General features: G+C 39.5%; 2 protein-coding genes across 2 annotated transcripts; one reads left to right on the forward strand and one right to left on the reverse strand.

The window, feature by feature from the left end:
* The first annotated feature begins 6,619 nt into the window (after positions 1 to 6,619).
* LOC149114534 (uncharacterized) lies at positions 6,620 to 7,714 on the forward strand. The gene has a single exon (XM_089287133.1). It carries the CDS (start codon positions 6,844 to 6,846, stop codon positions 7,336 to 7,338), a length of 495 nt encoding a protein of 164 aa, XP_089143259.1. The 5' UTR covers positions 6,620 to 6,843; the 3' UTR covers positions 7,339 to 7,714.
* A 367-nt stretch (positions 7,715 to 8,081) lies between these two features.
* Positions 8,082 to 18,926, reverse strand: LOC110062135 (uncharacterized). Its single transcript, XM_089287122.1, has 14 exons — positions 18,141 to 18,926; positions 17,550 to 17,744; positions 16,664 to 16,959; positions 15,656 to 15,752; positions 14,692 to 14,982; positions 14,268 to 14,341; positions 13,653 to 13,835; positions 12,929 to 13,102; positions 12,286 to 12,432; positions 11,706 to 11,786; positions 10,863 to 11,037; positions 10,375 to 10,435; positions 9,600 to 9,666; positions 8,082 to 9,143 (listed from the first exon to the last, which is right to left on the reverse strand). Exons 1-14 carry the CDS (start codon positions 18,270 to 18,272, stop codon positions 9,095 to 9,097), a joined length of 2,022 nt encoding a protein of 673 aa, XP_089143248.1. The 5' UTR covers positions 18,273 to 18,926; the 3' UTR covers positions 8,082 to 9,094.
* Between the last annotated feature and the right edge of the window lies 1 nt (position 18,927).

Genomic DNA, 18,927 nt, shown 5'->3' on the forward strand with positions numbered 1-18,927 from the left:
TTTGGACCACGCGGAAAAAGTACATCTTTACAAGGGCTATTGGAATCCACAAAGAAAACTGGGGGTAGCCACGCATTTTTTTCGAGATAATTAGCCTTGAATTTCAACAAAAGTGCTGACATCAGCATTTTTCTGACAAAAGAAGAAAAAGATATTTCTTCACATATTTCCTTAGAATTCGCCTTTACATACAGAAAAGCAAACACATATACAAAGATCTTAAAACTGCATGGTAAATGGCGACACAAAAACGATTTTTGATATATTTTTAATAACAAAATCGTTGCAACAGCGCTTTTAGCGTCTCCGACAGCCTTCCTCGGGTTCAGCTAAAATACATTATAAACAACTTTTGCTCACAACCACAAACTAATCACGTGTTGAATAGGATTGCCACTTCCATTTCATAACATAATATAGGGGTAACCACGCGTTTTTTAAAGTTATTGATCTTTTTTGAAAACTCTTACGGTGCCCGTTACATTTTTTTCTGTCACCTCCCCAGTAGGTAAAACAATTGCGTATCTCGCACTTGTTTTGCGCGCGCACTACGCCATCTGCAGGTACATGTTTACAGCTGGATTTCAGGATAATTTTCAACAGATAACAGCTAGTTTTTCAGGTGGAAGACGTTATCAGTTAATGCTTAGCGATATGCTACTATTCTGGTATTCCTGGTTTAAGTACAAGTTCATTAAACTTGATTTGGTCACAGTAGGAAAATTTTGCTTTCATTTTAGTAGTTGATTGCGTCACTGTTCACCCTAGCGCGCGCGTGGCGCTTAAACCATGCCTCGCGTGATGCGCAGAACGTGTGCGCACTAACAAAGGTAAGCAACGTCCTTAACTGAAGAACAATAGATTTATTTAAGAGTTAGGTTAATTAAAACTACTAAAACCGCTTTTTGACCGCGTTTTTAACCGCTAAAAGGTAGGACAAACACCCCCGTTCTTTTTATATGGCAGTCCCCCCCCGGGGGGGGGGGGTTGACCCGGGTTAGTGGTTTCTTATTGGTGTTATGCATTGGATTTTTCGTGAAATGTCTCACTAATCGCGGTCTGTGTGAGATGTTGTTCACCGTGGCACAAACAAGTGCATAACCTTCCGACCGAAAATGGCGAGTGGTAACAGCAGTTCGAAACAGTAATGTATTGCTATATCCGATTTCTAGTTTTTTTTTTTCTAATATGTGTCGACTATGCCATATCATTCAAGTTTACAAGGAACCCTCACCTCTGAACCATGGCCTGAACAGGAAGCGTTCATTCACCTTAGAAGAAGAAATTTTAATCAACCTCCGCAAAGAACACAAGAGTACGTTTAAGGGAAGAGGCAGCTCGTTAAAATCGCAAAAAATGCAGATGAATGAAAGAATTCATGAACAAAATGTTAAGTGACGTGCATTTTCCAAACGTAACAGTTGTGGGCCGAGAGCGTTTCCCAGTTCCTAGATGCCATAATCCATGCTTCTCCATCGATAATGATGCTCGGAAGCGAGTGTTTCTTTTTTTCATAAATGAAAGAATACGCAAAGTTCTTAGTGAAAGGACTCGATGTTCATTCGGAGGTGCTCTCTATAAAAACCCGTGTATAAAAGTCATGCATGTTAGGATTTCTAGTGATTTCCTGAAACCTTCGCTGATTTTTTGGATAGATTCCATTTCGAGGACGATTCATTCGACGACAGTGGAGAACACTGACGTCTACACAATAATCAACATCATGTTCAAAAGAACTGCCTTGGAAATTCGTGTATAGTGCGCATGAGCAGCAATAGAGACTGTCTTAGCTGTGAATGTAAAGAAACTGAAGGATACCAAAACAAAGAAAAAGAATCAAGAAAATAAAAGACCGTAGTTCTCAAAGTCTGTCGTTTAGTTGGTTTATCCGGCCATGTCATGACGTCAATTGAGTTCACTCACTTCATAACGTATTTCAATGCGGCTACTTATAAAATGTAACCCTGTTGTTTCGCCATAACCAACCTTTAATCGAGTTAAGGTTTTTGGGAATTTTAAGCAGGTTTCTAAAAAACAAACTCACAGACACAACATGGTGGCGGCCACAGACACAACATGGTGTACGTCTACCAATTTCAACTTCAAATTCTAATTTTAAAACAACGTTAAATCTTCAAAATTTCCTATTTCGATAAATTTTACTAATCCTTTGAGAAAAACTATTTATCGCCAAATATACCCAAAAATCACCCAAAAATTTACAAAACAGTCCAAACCGTAGATATGTGGGATGAGCAGAGAGATTTTTGACTGCTTGAAACGTGAACGTACGAGCTATTTGCGTTAAAACCGTTCATCTTAACTCTTAACAAGACAGTGGACCGATACATATAACCGGTCGCTCAATCAATGTTATGGCGAGAACAAAGAAGTGGGACATGAGGCGATAGCCGCGTGTGTCACTTATGTTCTCGCCTTATTTTGACGTTTTCTGTGATCTATTAGAGACCTTACGATATGAAGACGGCAACGGCGACGACGAAGCCTGCTCCCTAAATACACCACTGCGCATGCGTTTCACGTCACGTTGGCGTTGTGAAGGGAAGGCACGGAAATGCCAAGTCTGTGTTTCGAAGGAAAGACAAAATATCACTATTCCAGTGAAGCAAATGGCCAAGGAACCGAGCGTATGTGACATTTGAGCTAGATTTTACTTTTTTGTAGGTTAGCAACTGAAATTTAGTGAGTATCGTCAAATGATTTTGATATATACGTTAGAAGTAAAAATCTGTTTAATTTAGTAAGTATTTACGCCAGCATTTTTCAATCGGTTTGAATAATTCAACTTGAAAGAAGGGCAGACATTGTTAAAGAAGCGTGTTTAGGTAGTCTTGTTCTATTCTGGAAGACGCTATAGATAACAACGCCACAGTTCGAATGCACAGTTTTAATCATTTTGCGCATAAGCGCTCGAGAGTGATTGAGTGAGTGATTATGTGATTCAACTGAATAATAAACAAGACAAAATATCCGAGTACAAAAATTATAACTACAAAAAACTGATAGTGGAGAAAAATAAACGTACAAACTGTGACGAGTCCAACAGTATTTAACTCTTAAGAATAATAATTCAGAGGCTCACAAATGTGAAATGTTAGCCAAGAAAAAAAAAACGCGGTAGAAACCGGAGAAATTTAGGTCTCCTTTGATCAGCAACTATATGCTTGACCGGATTTTGTAGATAACAAGGTCATGAAAAAAGTCAAAATAACTCTGCCTTTGAAGCACAATATAGACAGGATTTTGTTTGTTACAATTTAGACATTTATCCCACTGAGAAAACTAAAATAATTGAAACATTTCCCCTTAACAACTAAGCTGTCTTTACAAATTTCCAGGAACACCTCGATCTGCGGGATTTTTGCATTACGGTAGATAATTTTGTTTTTTCAAGTTTTGTAACTGCGTCTGTTATTGTTTGCCACAAGAACGTTTTGGTTGGATATTATGGACTTATAACTACTTGTCCTACTTATTTTTACAATTGTTTTGTTTTGTTTTGTTTTGTTTTGTTTTGTTTTGTTTTGTTTTGTTTTTTGCTTTGCTTTGCTTTGCTTTGCTTTGCTTTGCTTTGCTTTGTTTTGTTTTGCTTTGTTTTGCTTTGTTTTGCTTTGTTTTGTTTTGCTTTCCTTTGCTTTGTTTTGTTTTGTTTTGTTTTGTTTTGTCTCCTTCTTATAACGTGTAGTAACATTCAACGCAAAACCCACCAAATCGCTCAAATTCGCCATTTTGAGCCGCAGAAACGACAATACACAGCAACTGAGGTAGAGTTACGTTTATTTTGAGCTTTAACATGGACATTACTCGATATCAGTTTACGATATTAACTCTTTAATACTCCCATACATTTCTTTATATTTCGAACACACAAACAGACACCCCGCTTGCATGGGCTCCTTGTGGTTTTGTTACGACGTTTTTGCGCTGAAGGTCGGATAACCGCTGTAAAGCAAACAATGGCGAAATAATTATTACTTTTTATAACGGAATACAAAAAAGTCACTTAAATCAAGTTAAATAGGTAAAATAACCACACCAGGAGCAAACAACGCACGTATGGAATAAGGTAAGCCATTTTTATTGAGAATTTTCACTTTTAACTACCTCCATGGATATAAAATCCCATATAAACCCTCACAATTCGATGCCACATTGTGTTGCTTGTGTGGTTCATAGAGAGAGCTTGGGCTGCCTGTGGTACAATAAATATTTATTTCAAGTTTTGATACCAATCACGGTTTGCATATCTCGTTTCTAGAAGAAAAATAAAATTATACGTAGATCACCAGCCACTGTACCTGTTTGAAATGGCTTGTGTTTGATAGTACTATGATTGGACAGTAAATCTCTCTCGCAAAAATTAGATCTACGCAGTCTCTTGCTTGGATGCAGGAGCCATAATCGGAAACGGAGACCCTAAGCGCGCGCCATTTCAAGTATTGGGGTTGTCCCCATGATATGGGACAATAATTCTATTTTTAGAACAAATTGCCCCATCGCCTGCGGCACACGCGCGTACATGCTGCGAGGATTTTTGCGGATGTCGCGCGGGGGGGAATGGCGTCCGAAATTCCCGAAATTTTTCATGTTTTTGGCCCACAACTCAACGCGTTTATGTCTGTTGGAATTTTGCTTAAGTATCTTCGTCGTAAGCTGCTCCAGTTTGAGTGAAGTAAGACACTGTCGAATTTAGGTATGTTCCGCTTTAAAGCTTAGACATCTATCGCTGACCAAGTTGTGTTCCGACGGATGCTTCTTTTACATGAGCTGTACATTACTCCACTTTAAATTTCACATATGTTGAAGATTAACGGCTTTTCCATTACACAGCAAAAAATTAGCTGGATATATTTAGATATAGCAGAGCTTCAGGACTTCATAGTTTTCTAGCTCCTCTTGCCACACGCTTGCGAGGAATTTGCCAGTCTATCGCGACCGAAAAGGAAAACAAAATAATTGCTAGTTTGAGTTTCGCCTGAATTGTAAGCAACGCTTGATGTTTCATCAAGGCCCAATAACTTTACGTCCGTAGAAACTGCTCGGTTTTATTCGTGTAAAAATTCAGTAAATTCTCTGTTGTCGATGAATGAGAGCGCCCGCCGATGCTTGTTTTGTACAGTCAGTAAACATGACAAATTGTACTTCCGCCGCACTTTCGTGTGAAAGCGTACATCGAACTCAAACAATAACTCTATAGTTTTTGAATATGTTTAAGATTGATAAATGTTTGAGAACATATTAAAAGCTAAGCTGAAAATATGCGAATAAAGCAGAAATAATCAGCAAAGTTACGATGACGCTTTCTTTAATCAACTTCGAATAACGATTTCGATTTTGTTGATCGAGCTATCAAAACTCCTTGTCTATTTTCATTTTCGCAGTGTAAAACTTCACTACGATTATGATGAAGAAACATGTATGATGTTAGTAGCCTTTTTGCGTTCGTGAAATTTGTTGCAGCATCTCAGCACAAAAGATAACGAAAGAAATCTTTGTCAAGATTTGTTGACAATTGAAAACACCGACTCAGACTCGAAAGTGCACGAGCTGCACTATGCAAATGAGCTGATTGTACACGTCAGACTTTCCTTTCAAAAGCTTTTGCAAACTCACCAAACAAACAGAAACAATAAGAAACCATCAAAACAGGTTTTGGTTATGATTAACCATTGTCTGAGAAACTCACAAACTAACTCGATACCAGAGTAGAGAGTTTTCTTGCTATATTCTTAAATCTGAACAAACGCAAAAACATACGCGTAAGCTTACAACTAGCGCGAGCAGATCTTATTATTCATTCCCAGCGGGAGATTGAAGTCTTGTTTTCGACCCTGAAAAACCCACCTTTTCCATTAGCTCAGAGCATAAAACTACATATAAACACCTGGTTTGTATTCCCTGCCTTATTCCCTGCCATCGCTGTGAAAAATACGCAAGATAATCTCTCAAGGTCTCTCAACTCTCGCCATTTGATCACGCAACGTGACAACATCCACGTGAGAGCCCCCGACATGCGCGTGGATCCGCGCGGATATATGACGTCAGGATGGCGCAATTTGTTCTAAAAATAGAAAAATTGTCCCATATCATAGGTGCGCGCGGATCCCAAGACTTACGGTCTCCGTCCCCGATTATGGCTCCTGCTATGAGCCTAATATCCACGTTTAGTAAACACGATCTCACCTCCTGACTTTGACTTAATTGTAACAATTCTTTGACCTTGTCGGACGCGCTGTTGTGACCGATAAATGACCACAGTCATAAATATCCCTCTCAGCTTTTATCTACGCGTGAGAAAAAGCCCATAAGCAAAATACTACATATTTACAAAAGCGAAACTTATGAACCGCCAAAATGGCCGCTCTCAACTTTGGAGACTCGTACCCAGGCTCTCCATGTTATCGGCCAAAAGTGTACATCTGAGTACCTGACACATTTGCACATTCTGCCCCATAACAATAGTCGTTTCTGCGCTACGCGTATCCACAGCTAAAAATGAATAACAAACTATGCGCAATGATGACCAGTAAAGCGCTAATGAGTAGATTACGTAATCCCCAGAGGTCACGCAAAACGTGAAATAAAAGTGCAAAGAAAATTCTAGTCGCTACACTGGTCGCAATATTTGAGGCCTAAAAGGGCGGTTGTTCTCTTCCAAGAATCAAAAGCCTTACCTTATCTTCCTATGAAAGATTTATTCCAGCATTTTCAATCGGCTTGGACAACTGAACTTGAAAGAAGGACAGACATTGTTACGATTCAGGAAAAGCGTTTATTCATCTTGTTCTATCCTCACGCAAAAATCTATTCGCGATTCGAGAAATGAAGCGTGCTCTGGTTCTTTACACTGAAAGCGACAGTACAAAAGCGGAACAACTAAAAGACCACCTACAAGGCAGTCTTCGCAAGATTGCAGACTTTAGAAATATCGTAGACGTTTTCGTGGAGGATCAGAAGCTCAAAGCTGAACTTCCCCGCAGTGATTGTGTTGTGTTGATCGGGTCACGCCAGGCGTCATCCCTTATTCACAACAAACGCACTGAAATCGAAGATGGTTTGGAAACTTTCGACGGCAAACTCTTTCACAAAGAGTTTACAGAAAACAAGGATCTTCTGAAAAGGCTAGTAATTGTCTTCTTCACAGAAAGAACCAAGAACGACTGGATCCCGGCTAATTTTGATGAAAGAAGAATATTTCACCTGGAAGACGAAAAAATACGACAAGGAAATCCTGTCCTAGATCAGCTTCAATACTGCATCAAGGAAATATTGATTGGAAAGGCCATGGCGTCCATGGATTGGCAGCTTCTGGGATAGAAAAAGTTCGCATTTGGAGTTGAATTTGAAACCAGACATGAAAAGGTCACAAGCCGGATTAACCCACCTTAGTTGTGGCGAACACGCTCGGTTCTAGAGTACTAGAGAGCATACTAGACATTTAGAGCATTTAGAGCATACTAAACGCTCGGTTTAGTATGCTCGCCAGATAAATTGTGCGAGTTCATTTTCTTTACGACGAATCTTGTATTGTAGTACGTAACAGTGTATACATGTTTGACGCTTTGCCTCGACAGTGCGTGCTTTAGCAACTCATTGCCGTAGGCAAGGTAATACACTGCTCCAAGGCATTTTCTATTGTAGCTCTCTCTCACGCTAAGAAAGAAGTAATTTGATTATGCTGCCTTGAGTCGAAAAAGACGTAGGCAGTAAAAACGAAAATCCAATGTTTTGCATGAATTTCTAGTTAAATAGTTAAATAAACGTTTTGCTTGATGACGTTCTCGCTGTCGTCGTCGTCGTGGTTTGCTTAAGCTCCCTATTAACTACTCGTCAACGACATTTAAGATGAGTAGCACTAGGGACGAGAATGCTCCGTTTCATGAATGAAGATCAGAGTCATAACGTGGCGCATGCGTTTTAAGGACTTGACTGTGATTTGCGACTGAACGAAAAAAAAAAAGCCGGAATTTCAACTCGGGCTTTTCCTTTGGAAAGCCTGAATAAAAAGCCATAGGCGAGGATTATTCGCGAGAGTCCTTATGGGATTAACTGAATTCCAATCTGACAAACGACATTTATTCAATTGATTGTAATGACAAGCAGAGTTTCAGTAAGTTTTAATTTATTCCTGTTAACAGCGTGCAGCATATATTATTATCTCTAGTACTCTGTGTAGCACTTCATAGTATGGTATGTAATATTGTATTTATCATTGTTATTGCTGTTCTAAAAATGCAACAGTCAGGAATAAAAATATTTCACAAAAATCATAAGTTCTTTAAGCAAATTTACGTCGTAAGTTTTCCCCGAAAAAAAGAGAAATAATATTTAAATGTTTTCTGTCTGTTTTGGATCTAAGATCTCATACCAAAAACCTCTCGGACATCGAGAGTAGCTGTTCAAAAAGATCGGAAAGCTCCGACGATTCTAGGAAGGATAAATACCAAGGCATAAACTTACCAGTTATTTAGCCTCCAGGCTCAATATTTGTGCTTTATTAAAATGTGTGTGTCAGTTAAATATGTAAATTATAAATACATGAGCGAATAAAGGTTGTTGTTGTTGTTGTTAAATATACATAAACTGTTTTAGGAGTTAGCAACGGAAATGCAATATTTACTCAGTCATAAATACGTTTGCTACCACCACGGGGATATAAAATAATTTCACTTAAAAGAAACCTATATTGTATCCAGGTACTACACTATACGCTTAACTGTGCGACATACGTAGGGTTTTCCGTACAAAGAAACAATTTTAAGCAATGTGTCGCACCGCATTTCCGAGCTTTGGCCAAAACGTGAGGGATCAGAGTGGCAGCCTTGTTTCGTTCTTAGCCAAACTACGGAGAGGTCAGTGTAGTGTGAATAATACTCAGGTTTGGGCTCCTGGCTTAACATTGCTTAAACATCGCTTAGTTTTCGCGTGATATGTAGCGCGCACTTTACTTGTCAGACTAACAGCATTGTTTGCTGTGTTTTGAAGTCAACCAAGCCATGTTATTGTTGACTTGATGTAGTAAATACTCGACAAGGAAAATAATCGTATGGGAACCATCCTGACTGGCAGCTCTTCATTCTCTTCCAGCCCTCATCTGTTTTACAATCTTTCGCATCATGTCTCTGGAAAGAGAAGTAAAATAAGAATACTTGTCAAGGCAAACGAAAAATCAAAATCACATCAATGAGAAACACAGCAGACGAGTGAATTGTAATTTGTGCACGAGTTTGTTGGGTGAGGACGAGAGGGAGCGAGGGAGGGAGGGAGGGAGGGAGAAAAGGGGAGGAAGGGACAGGCAAAAACGGAGAGCGTGGAGGCAGGGTCCAAGGGATCGAAGGACGGAGAGATACGGGAAAAAAGGCGAGGGCAAAAGAAAAGACAAAGATGGGGAGGCAATGAACGAGGGAGGTGGGAGGCGGGGGGCGGGGGCAAGGATGGTTGAACGGAGACGGGAGCTGAAAGGGAGGTGAGGACGGAGAGAGGAAGGCAAGGACAGAGGGAGAGAGAAAGGGACGACGAGAGGCCGGAAGGAAGGATGAACGAATGAACGATAGAAACACACGACAAGCAACTCATACCTGTTGGCATTAAGCTTCTCTTCCACTGACTCCCAACGATGACGGTCTTCGCTGAATTCAAGAAGCTCTAGAAAGAAGGAAACAATTTTAAACTTTGAGTCTGCCAAGCATAACGCGTTTGACAGACAAAAACAAACTTATCTTGGTTCCTTAGTTAAGATCCATTACTTGAGATAAAATATGAATGCTGTTCTCTGCCATATTTATTGGATACCTTTTTACCCTGGGTACCAGAGGCTTTTTATGCGCGGCACAGCCTTATCTCTTAGGCTCCGACGAGCCCTTATCCCTACGTATGTAAATGCGAACATGAAAAAATCCAGCATGCGAGAGGAAGGGCTGAAGTATCCTTGTCTCGTCCCAATCCTTTCCCGTCTTAAACCATCGCCCCGTACTCCATTCCCCGATTTTCGAGAGAAAAACAGGCTGCAATAAATCTAACTAAAACACCGCAAGTTGTGATGCCCAATAAAGAAAGGTTGTGCCGTTTCGAAAGGTTTTGCAGCCTGAAGCGACTAAACACAATGTTAAGTATTACTACTCCCTTGGATGGAATGCTAGTTCAGTGATCAGAGGTTCCCTCCGGCATTTTGTCACCACGCCCTTCATAATCCGACAATGCCCATTGATATCTCCGGGGGGGTGGGGGGGGGGTGAGAAATTTTAAATTAAAGTTACATGTAAGTGTTTGGTCGAGGAACACAAAAGAATGACCCTGGTCTGCGATGAAACTGGCGTATATCGGATGATATCAGATGTTTATCTAGGTCCCAACCTTTTGCGAGTTTCGTTTCACTGATCCAGTCTCCTTCTTTGTAATACTTTACACGCAAATTCTGGAAAGAAGAAAAGAGTTACAAAAACAGAAATCAGTCAAATTTCCGATCATGATCTTCGCACAAGCAGCGGTGCAAAGCTAATACTTACAAATAAAAATTCTCTGATTTTCACATCCCAATAACCATTAGCAGAATATCTTACCCTTGCAGCGACAGTTTCCTAAGCTTATTCCATCTTCCAATCCCCAAATCAAAACAGTTCCAGCATTAATCGAAATTCTGACCTTTCCTAAACCTGGTGCCATTTTTTGTTCATCAGTAGATCATTCGCTCCCGCCTCGCTTAGACTTCGCCGTACTCAATGTCACGCGCACGCGCGCAGGAAAGCCTCGCAGGAACCTCGCAGAAACACGCAATACAAGTCGCGAAAAATCGCGCGCGCACTCACTCGTTGAACGCGGTTCATTCCGTGACGCTTACTTACCAGAAGAGGAAATCTCTCCATACGAGTAAGAAGTAATACACGATCCACATCATACTCTAGACGAGCCACTCGCTTGGCCTGCGTGTAAGTTGTACTCATTTGTGCGATCAGAATGTTGAGTAAAATGACGATCACAGTTCCCATGTAAGCTAGCATCAGCAGAATCGAGAGCCAACTGCAAGAGAGGTGGAATTACAGCACAAACTTAGGCCCCGACCACACTTATGCGTTTTTTTTAAACGCATACTTTTTGACGCGTTTTCGCCTTTCAACCACACTAAAACGCCCGAAAACGCTGATGAAAACGGAGAATTTCGAAAACGGTTTCAAAACGCATCGTTTTGGAAACGCTCCGTTTCTAGTATGGATAGGTGAAAACGGAGGCTTTTGAAAAAGGGGACGAAAAAAGCCTCATAAACTGTCGCTTCCATGAACGTTTACGAGCGTTTCTTATCGTCCATACTAAAACCGGGTTTTAGTTTGGACGATAAGCCAAAACGTATCAAAAAGTATGCTTTTACAAATGAAAACGATTTAGTGCGGACAGCTGAAACAAAACGTCGAAAATATTTTGGTTCGTTTGGTTTGAGATGAAAACGGGTAATTAAAAAAAAATACAACTGTTCCTATTTATGATGGTTTGATAGCATCAAAACACAGTTTTATACAGAAACATCGAGCGAGTGTCCATAACACAAGCGTTTGACTGGGGTGGGTTAGGGTGGGGTGGGAGTGGACTGGAGTGGGGTGGGGTGGGGTGGGAGGAAATAACCAAACAGTGCAGTACCATGTTGGCGGGCATCAAACAAGAAATCAACACAGCTGAGATGGTCTGCCACCTACTTGAAACTTGAATAATCTTCAGCAAATGGCTGCTGCTCAGACAGCGCACGAAAACCGCTTAACAGCACATCCTTGAAGCCACTAAAAATGAAAATGTAGCTTAAAATTTGCAGTATTTCGGAATGGAATGGAATGGAAGCTTTTTATTCAACACGATAAGTTTTAAAGCTAAAAGCTTGTGGGGTCGTGCATAAAATAAAAGAAAGACCTAATAACAATGTAATAATAAGTAAAAATTTAAAAACTACTGACCTTATAAGAACCTGATCTATATTTACAATATTTACACGTCATAAAACGTTCGAATGGGCTCTTACCAGGTTTAAAATTTTAGCGCGCAAGTCACAACCAATCAGACAGCCCGTCATCAGCATGGAATTTTTCGGGTCCAGTCTCAATCGTCTTTCGAGCGACGTAAGAGATTGAACGCGTGAAATGAAAAGTCTGTCAGTTTTGTGAAGTTTGCAGGAAGAGCAACACAAAATGACTCGTGGACAAAGACTGGTTTTGAGGTTATCTTTTAAGCAAGTTGTAATAAAGGAAGTTTTCATAAGCGCATTTATTTTAATTCAACACTCACCTAAATTGTTGGCTTTGCTTCGACGAACGAAGAGACAAGAACAACGAGCCACAAAAGGAGAGAAAAACCACGGCAAAAACTACCATGAATCTTGTCAAGTCTTTTCTAATAATCTTGGCCAAGGTTTTTGTGTATAATCCTGTGGTCCTACAAATACAGAAAAACATTGATTAGATAAAAGAAGCTTACGGCTTGTGAATAGTCTCGATCTGTTTATACATGTGTACCTGTAGTGTAGCCCCAACGGACCATGACAATTTGACCGTACAACGGGGTAGGATCTTAATTTAGACTTTGACTGTTCAAAATTAAGTGAAGTCTTAACAGAAATATCACAACTGCACTTCTAAACAACTGTTCTTTAATAAGCATCCGGAATGAAGATATAATACTGTAATATTGTAATACTGTAATTACAATCATGGACTGTTCAGTGCAAAGTACATAGAGAGCGAAGAAAGAAATAGCAAATTTGTGGAAAGAACTCATGATATATGTTTTCACGATATATGGTTTTCATTTAGGTTCTTACGAGAAGTGCAATAACCCAAGCAAAAATGGAACTGAACTTTTTAATTTTGAGATGATTTCCTCGAGATGGTCAAACCAGACACACACGGGCTAAAATTAGTTTTCAGATTACCTAGCCACACAAGAAAACTTAAAAATCCTCAAGCAATTGAACAGGAAAGCTAGCGATGCCACCATCCACTGCGCCTTGCTATCAGAGTACCGTAATGGAATTATGCAGAGGATTAGAAGCAGGCCTAACCAGTCAAACAGGTTCATCCACTCCTTGAGGTAAGAGTGTCTTTCTCTGGAAGACAGAAAACAAAATGGCAGATACTTGTAATGTTTCTACAAATCATAGCAAATGGTTTGAATCCAATGGTGTTGGTAGTTCGTCTAGTGTAATTTCCAGGGTAACGGTACATGTAGTTTGGAAACGGGCGTGTTTTAAACTACAGTAACTATGACAATGTTTACAATGACGAAAATGATGGTACAACAGGTAAGAGTCGATGTGGGATACTGATGTATGTAGGGTCAACCCTTACAATTATTGAGCTAGCCGCTGTCGAATCAATAACACTGAGGCTGAGCTGACCGCTATCTAAGTATTAAGGCTAACTGTCTAAAAACAACGGTAAGTTGTTCCTGACTTAAGTGTCGAAAAATTGAGTGAAAGTCATCTTCTAAATCAAATATCTGTTAGTTGATGATGTAGCCAATTCATTTCATTCTAAAAAAGAGCCCTTTGAAATTGGCACCAGTACTGTGTCTTGATATTAAGCCGGTTTTCAGTCACACGCAAGATTTTCCCGTGACAGGGCTCAGTTATCATACATTTTTTTCCCATTACTTACTTTCTCATTTGATTGATTTCCTCACAGATGTAAAAGACGACCATCACAAGGGTTAAAATTTCACAGAAGCCACGCAGTGAGTCAGCAGCACCTTTGTAAAGTGTGGGGTCCAGTCTTGTTGAGCTATCCATTAGAGAATATGACAAGAGAACCAAGAAAATCACATAAAGTCCGGCTTGAAGGCTGTACAAGAAATAAATTAAAGTAAAACACTTAAAAGTGACGGCGGTAATTATCGTTAGTTACATGTACCTTTTAGAAGTGAGAAATTTGTGGCTTCATGCAGTTACATGTAGTGGGCAACTCACTCAAATTTCGCTTCAAGTATTGTTCTGTGTTTGGGATGAAAATGGCAAATTTTGCACAAAAATCACCTACAGTAAACCAGTAATTAATATGAAGACATCACGTAAACTGTTGAAGGGAAAGCAAACTGTAAAAAAAATTATCAAAATGTTTTGCAGGCCATAAGGACAGAATTTGAAAAGTTCTGCACTACCTATTCAAACAGTCGACAATTCTCAATAACAACTTCAGCGAACTAGTATTTATTTAATGGTAATTTAATGGTGCCATTTATGCAAAGGGTCTATTAGTGTGGCAGGATAAGTTTACCTTAGAAACCAGTGTCCATAGCTCTGAAATTTTGTTTTTATCAGCATTCTAACAACTGGATGTTGCAAGGCTTCCTGAATTAAAACCAAATGGAATAAAAAACAATTAGAAAACCTTTCAGCTGAAATCTAAGATATGGGTGTGTCAAAAACACACCCAAAAGCCTTAATACCATTTTGCCTTGGCTGACTTCCAGACTGATACTGCTTTCACACCTCGGCAAGAATGCAGTGTTTGTATGGTCACAGTTTGTCGTGGATGAGGTTCAGAAATTCCCATTGTGGTGAATTTGTAAAAGAACTCTTTGGCAGCCACAAGGTCTTTCCACATCCCAGTGGACAAAATATTGAGTGGTACTGTAATATTGAAATGATTATCATGCTTTAACAAAAGAAAATAAATGTGACCTTTAATGTAACCTCACCTTGTTATCGCTTTTCGCAATAAGATGTAAACAAGACTTGTCACGCCGGTTAAAATATTCATTATCTGTCAGCTTGTTTCCCTCTGAGGCCATAACTTTAGGAGGTCGGCCTGCCTCATCACCATCCAGGATGTGGTAGTAAAAGTGATAGTCAAATGGATCGTCAGTGATGGTGCTCCATGCACCTTCAATTCCCTCCTCTTCTTCTTGATTGTCATAGTCTTCTTTGCGCCTTGGTAGGTGTGGCCAGTGTGGGTTCACCATCTGGTCTAATATGGCAACAACTGATTTCTGTAACAGATTCACAACTTTGACAGTTACAGTCTGAAAATGTTCAATATCAAAAAGGTAAATGGCAAGTAATTGATTATAAAATAATCTACTAGATTGTCCATTTTCTGCTTTGCATCTTTTTGTGTTTTTCTTTCCCTTCACTTTCTCCCCCTTTGGTCTGGCAAAGGAAAGTCTGTATGTGCACCCAGACAATTCAAGGCTGTCATTAGTAGACTTGTAGCCTGTAGCCTTGATTTCATATTCGTAACAAACTTGTTACCTTTTTAGTGAATTGTACATGTATCAGCTAAAGGCAGGTTCACCCATAACAGGAAGGGTCCATGAAACACACTCAGCCATACATGTAGCAGGTGCAATGGGTTACAGCCCTTATTAACAGCCCTGTAATTGCTATGTTTCACATTACCCTTTGATTAAAAGTGCACTATACAGCTAAGGATGGTGTCTAAATCTCAGACTGGTTGCTCCACCAAGGTTGCAGCCTTAATATCCAATGTTACACAGTCTGCATGTAAGGTGCATGTAAGGTACGTGTAAGGTGTGTAATGTGCTTGTAGTGCACACGTTTCACATGCGTGCAATGCTACAGTCCCTTCAACTGGTACTGTAGCACATAAAATCTGAGGCCTCAGTCTAACACTCACTGAAATAGCTATTATGATATCAGCACCTTCATTTTAGAATTTTCAATTATCGACTTGAAGCTAAAGAAAGATGGCTGAGGATTTGACATATCACCAGGCCTCCATGAAAATAAACTCTGGACTCTGAAGGAGAGAAAATATGAACAAATGAGTTGAATTAAAGAGGGTCTCTGGCACAGTTCACGAGTGAAAAAAAGCAATCACGGACATCAAAATTTTATTTTCCCAAATCATGAAAATAAGCAAGTGAGGTGCCTTTTTGAATAACCCACTCTTACACTGGAAAGAGTGTTTGAAGAAAGAAAAATTGTGAAAGGCTGAGTAAAGGCTCCATATTGCAAATCGCATACCTAAATCACTTTCGATAGACAACTCTAACCATTTGGAGTACCCACGCCTCAAAATCACGAAGAGTAGAGTAGTGAAATCAGGAATATTGGTTAGACAATTCAAGTTATTAACGGGTCACGCAATACCTTCTGGTCATGGATCACGAAGAATAATTTCTTAAATTAACATTTCATGGAAAATGAAATCAGCTAATCACACATCACAAGAATACCCCTGTATAGCCCTCATTAATGTATGAGGAAAACAAGCACTCAAACCCAAGGTGAAGCCTGTAATACTGAAAAGGTGTGGACACCATTTGGCAGCTGTGAGGAATGTAAAGATGTTCACTGTCCTCTTGCAGGTAAGGTAAAGTCTGCATTTGAGCAAAGTGGCCCATCAGGCCAAAGCTTAATATCCCATTTTCTGTAGCATGAAGCAAATAGGAATATTTCTACTACTCCCTGGATAGGATGCTAGTCCATCGCAAGGTTACTCCGAGCATTAAATTGGCCGGTACCCATTTATACACCTGGTTGGAGAGAGGTACTGTGAGAGTAAAGTGTCTGGCCCAAAAACACAATGCAATGTCCCTGGCCAGGGCTTGAACCCAGACCACTCAATCTGGAGTTGGGCACACTAAGCACAAGGCCACCATACCTCCACAACCTCTTAAGGGTAATTAAGCTTAATTAAGTCATTACCTTTCATGCCACATCATCCTTATCAAATATGCTGCCACATCGTCATTCTCCTTTGTCAACGCTAACTCAACTGGTAATAAACCTCGCTTCTTCTCAGGTTTAAGCTGGGCTTTTGTTTTCAGAGCCAACAAGCCTGGACATTTTTTCACAAGTGTTTTAGTGACGTGTAGAAAGTCAAGCTCAGCTGCATAGTGCATCAATGTCTTCTTTGTCTTATCTTCATCATCTCTGAACGTCTCATATCTATTGTCTGCATTGAGTTCACTCTTTAATAGGATCTCCAAAAATCTATTAATCTGCAAGAAACCACATGTCAATGGTAGTTCACTACTAACCGCTAATTACTGCTAAATGCAAATATTAACAGTGAGAAAACTGCTCTTTCAAATTGAGGAAAACTGATTCGAAAATAAGCATTAAAAATTTTGAGTTACACTCTAACTAATGTTCAAGAAAGATTACATGCAGCTGGCAGAGGATTAGTAAACAAGTTGACAAGTGTCACGGTGAAAATACCCAAGAAATAGCCAGTAAAAATGACAGTGTTTCAAAAGCAAAGAAAGTCTGATATGGCCGACAGTCTAGGGTTAGTGGAGTTTCCAGTCAGGCTGGTGGCTTCTGTCCTTCACTAGCCCATTCTTTCTCAGTGACCTGCATTCTTCATACTCAATCAATTTATACAGAACTAATGAACTAATCATAAGAATTATCATAGGAAATAATCTTAGTGACACTACATACTTGTAACTACATGTACCAATAGGGCTTTTAAAAGGACAGTACTAAACTGATAAATCCAACATATGTTCAGATTTCTTCCAGCTGTGGTTTCAGTTTTAATATTCAATAAAATAAGCAATGATGTGATTTTATACATAATACATACCAGTCGCTCAAGGCCTGGAAGGCGATCTAAATTATCTTGATACTGTTTTGATGCTGGCCACTTTTTTAACATCACAAGAGCAGGGTCTTCACTGACTAGCTCACCATTGTCTTTGTATTTTTGGATCAGCCTTTCAACTCGCACTTCATCCATTGCTCTGTTCCATGGCATTCCTTCTCTATACTTTTGTCGAACCTAAAAATTTTAATGTTAATGTGTCCACATTTCTTTCTCGAGACATCACTCTACCTCATCAGTTTTCAATTTTTATCTTCTTCTGAATTATTATATCCATTTAAGTGTCACACATCAACCGGGGAGAACAACTTATTTCATTTTATGCATCCTTATAACCATTTGTCTACATGTTAGGCTGCTGTGTTCAAGAGGGTACAAAGCAAAACTGAATTTACAATTAACATCTTTAATTTATTTTTATACATACAGTGTACTGGGAAATTTTACCCAATAGCATTGTCTGTTTTTGATTAAATAATCTAATTATAATTTATCCCATATCAATATCAAACAATCCAAACTCGCTACTCAAATTCTTAAAAAATTCATAAAAAATTCATAAAAGTTTGATACCTTGATCCAGAAATTTCGGTCAAATTCATCTTCCAGGCCGTCATCTTGTTGATTAACTTCAATTTCTGGCTTTTCCTCCCGACTTTCATTTCCTTCAGCTCGCTCGAGCAGCTCCTGTTCTTCTCTTTTCATGCCTTAATCTTTTAATCCTGGCTTGAAGATGTAATTATATGTATTGAAAGCACCTTTTAGCCGGCCGTTTAGGTTTCCAGAAGGGCGCGCTCAAATCGTATACATGGCATCAACGCGAATTACTTAACAAGACGATTTCCCTCGTCTCCATATTTATGCCACGAACGGGATAATAATCAGTTATTCAACTCTGCATATCACGATTCATCACGATCTAAAGTGTAAAACACCCGAGGAATCTCGACCGCACAACCATCATCGATGAACCAGCGACACTCAAGTGCGAATATTGATAGGCGTTCCTTCAGTGGGAAGGGGAGGATTAGGGACAACAACAGCAAGGCGAAAATGAGCCTCGTTCCCAAACTGAGGCGGATATGAAATTTTAATTCATTCAGAACGTATTTAGAAACGAGGCACAATGCAATGATGTTCTGTCCTACAATTAATTTGCTACGTGGGTGAAAAGGTTGCTTCTGTTTCAATGTCAGCCTACAAAATTATGTGGCAAAGAAAGCACCTGTTTCTTAATTTATGCACAGACAAAAAAATGACCTCTGCTATTGGCTGATTAAAGATTGGTTGTTGTCACCACTTTAATTATTTTAGAAAAGAGCTGCATTTGAAATAATTAAAGTACTGATGTCGCAAATTA

Source organism: Orbicella faveolata, unplaced genomic scaffold (assembly GCF_042242905.1).
Source record: "Orbicella faveolata isolate gen_17 unplaced genomic scaffold, um_ofav_v1 contig_14, whole genome shotgun sequence".
In the NCBI taxonomy this organism is placed as follows: Eukaryota; Metazoa; Cnidaria; class Anthozoa; order Scleractinia; family Merulinidae; genus Orbicella; species Orbicella faveolata.

Coding starts and splice junctions, on each gene's coding strand:
- LOC149114534 (XM_089287133.1), top strand. CDS start 6,844: ATGAAGCGTGCTCTGGTTCTTTACACTGAAAGCGACAGTACAAAAGCG.
- LOC110062135 (XM_089287122.1), bottom strand. CDS start 18,272: ATGAAAAGAGAAGAACAGGAGCTGCTCGAGCGAGCTGAAGGAAATGAA. Junction 14,983..15,655: donor TTGAAAATTCTAAAATGAAG/GTGCTGATATCA, acceptor AATCTGTTACAG/AAATCAGTTGTTGCCATATT. Junction 13,103..13,652: donor GAAATCAATCAAATGAGAAA/GTAAGTAATGGG, acceptor TCTGTCTTCCAG/AGAAAGACACTCTTACCTCA.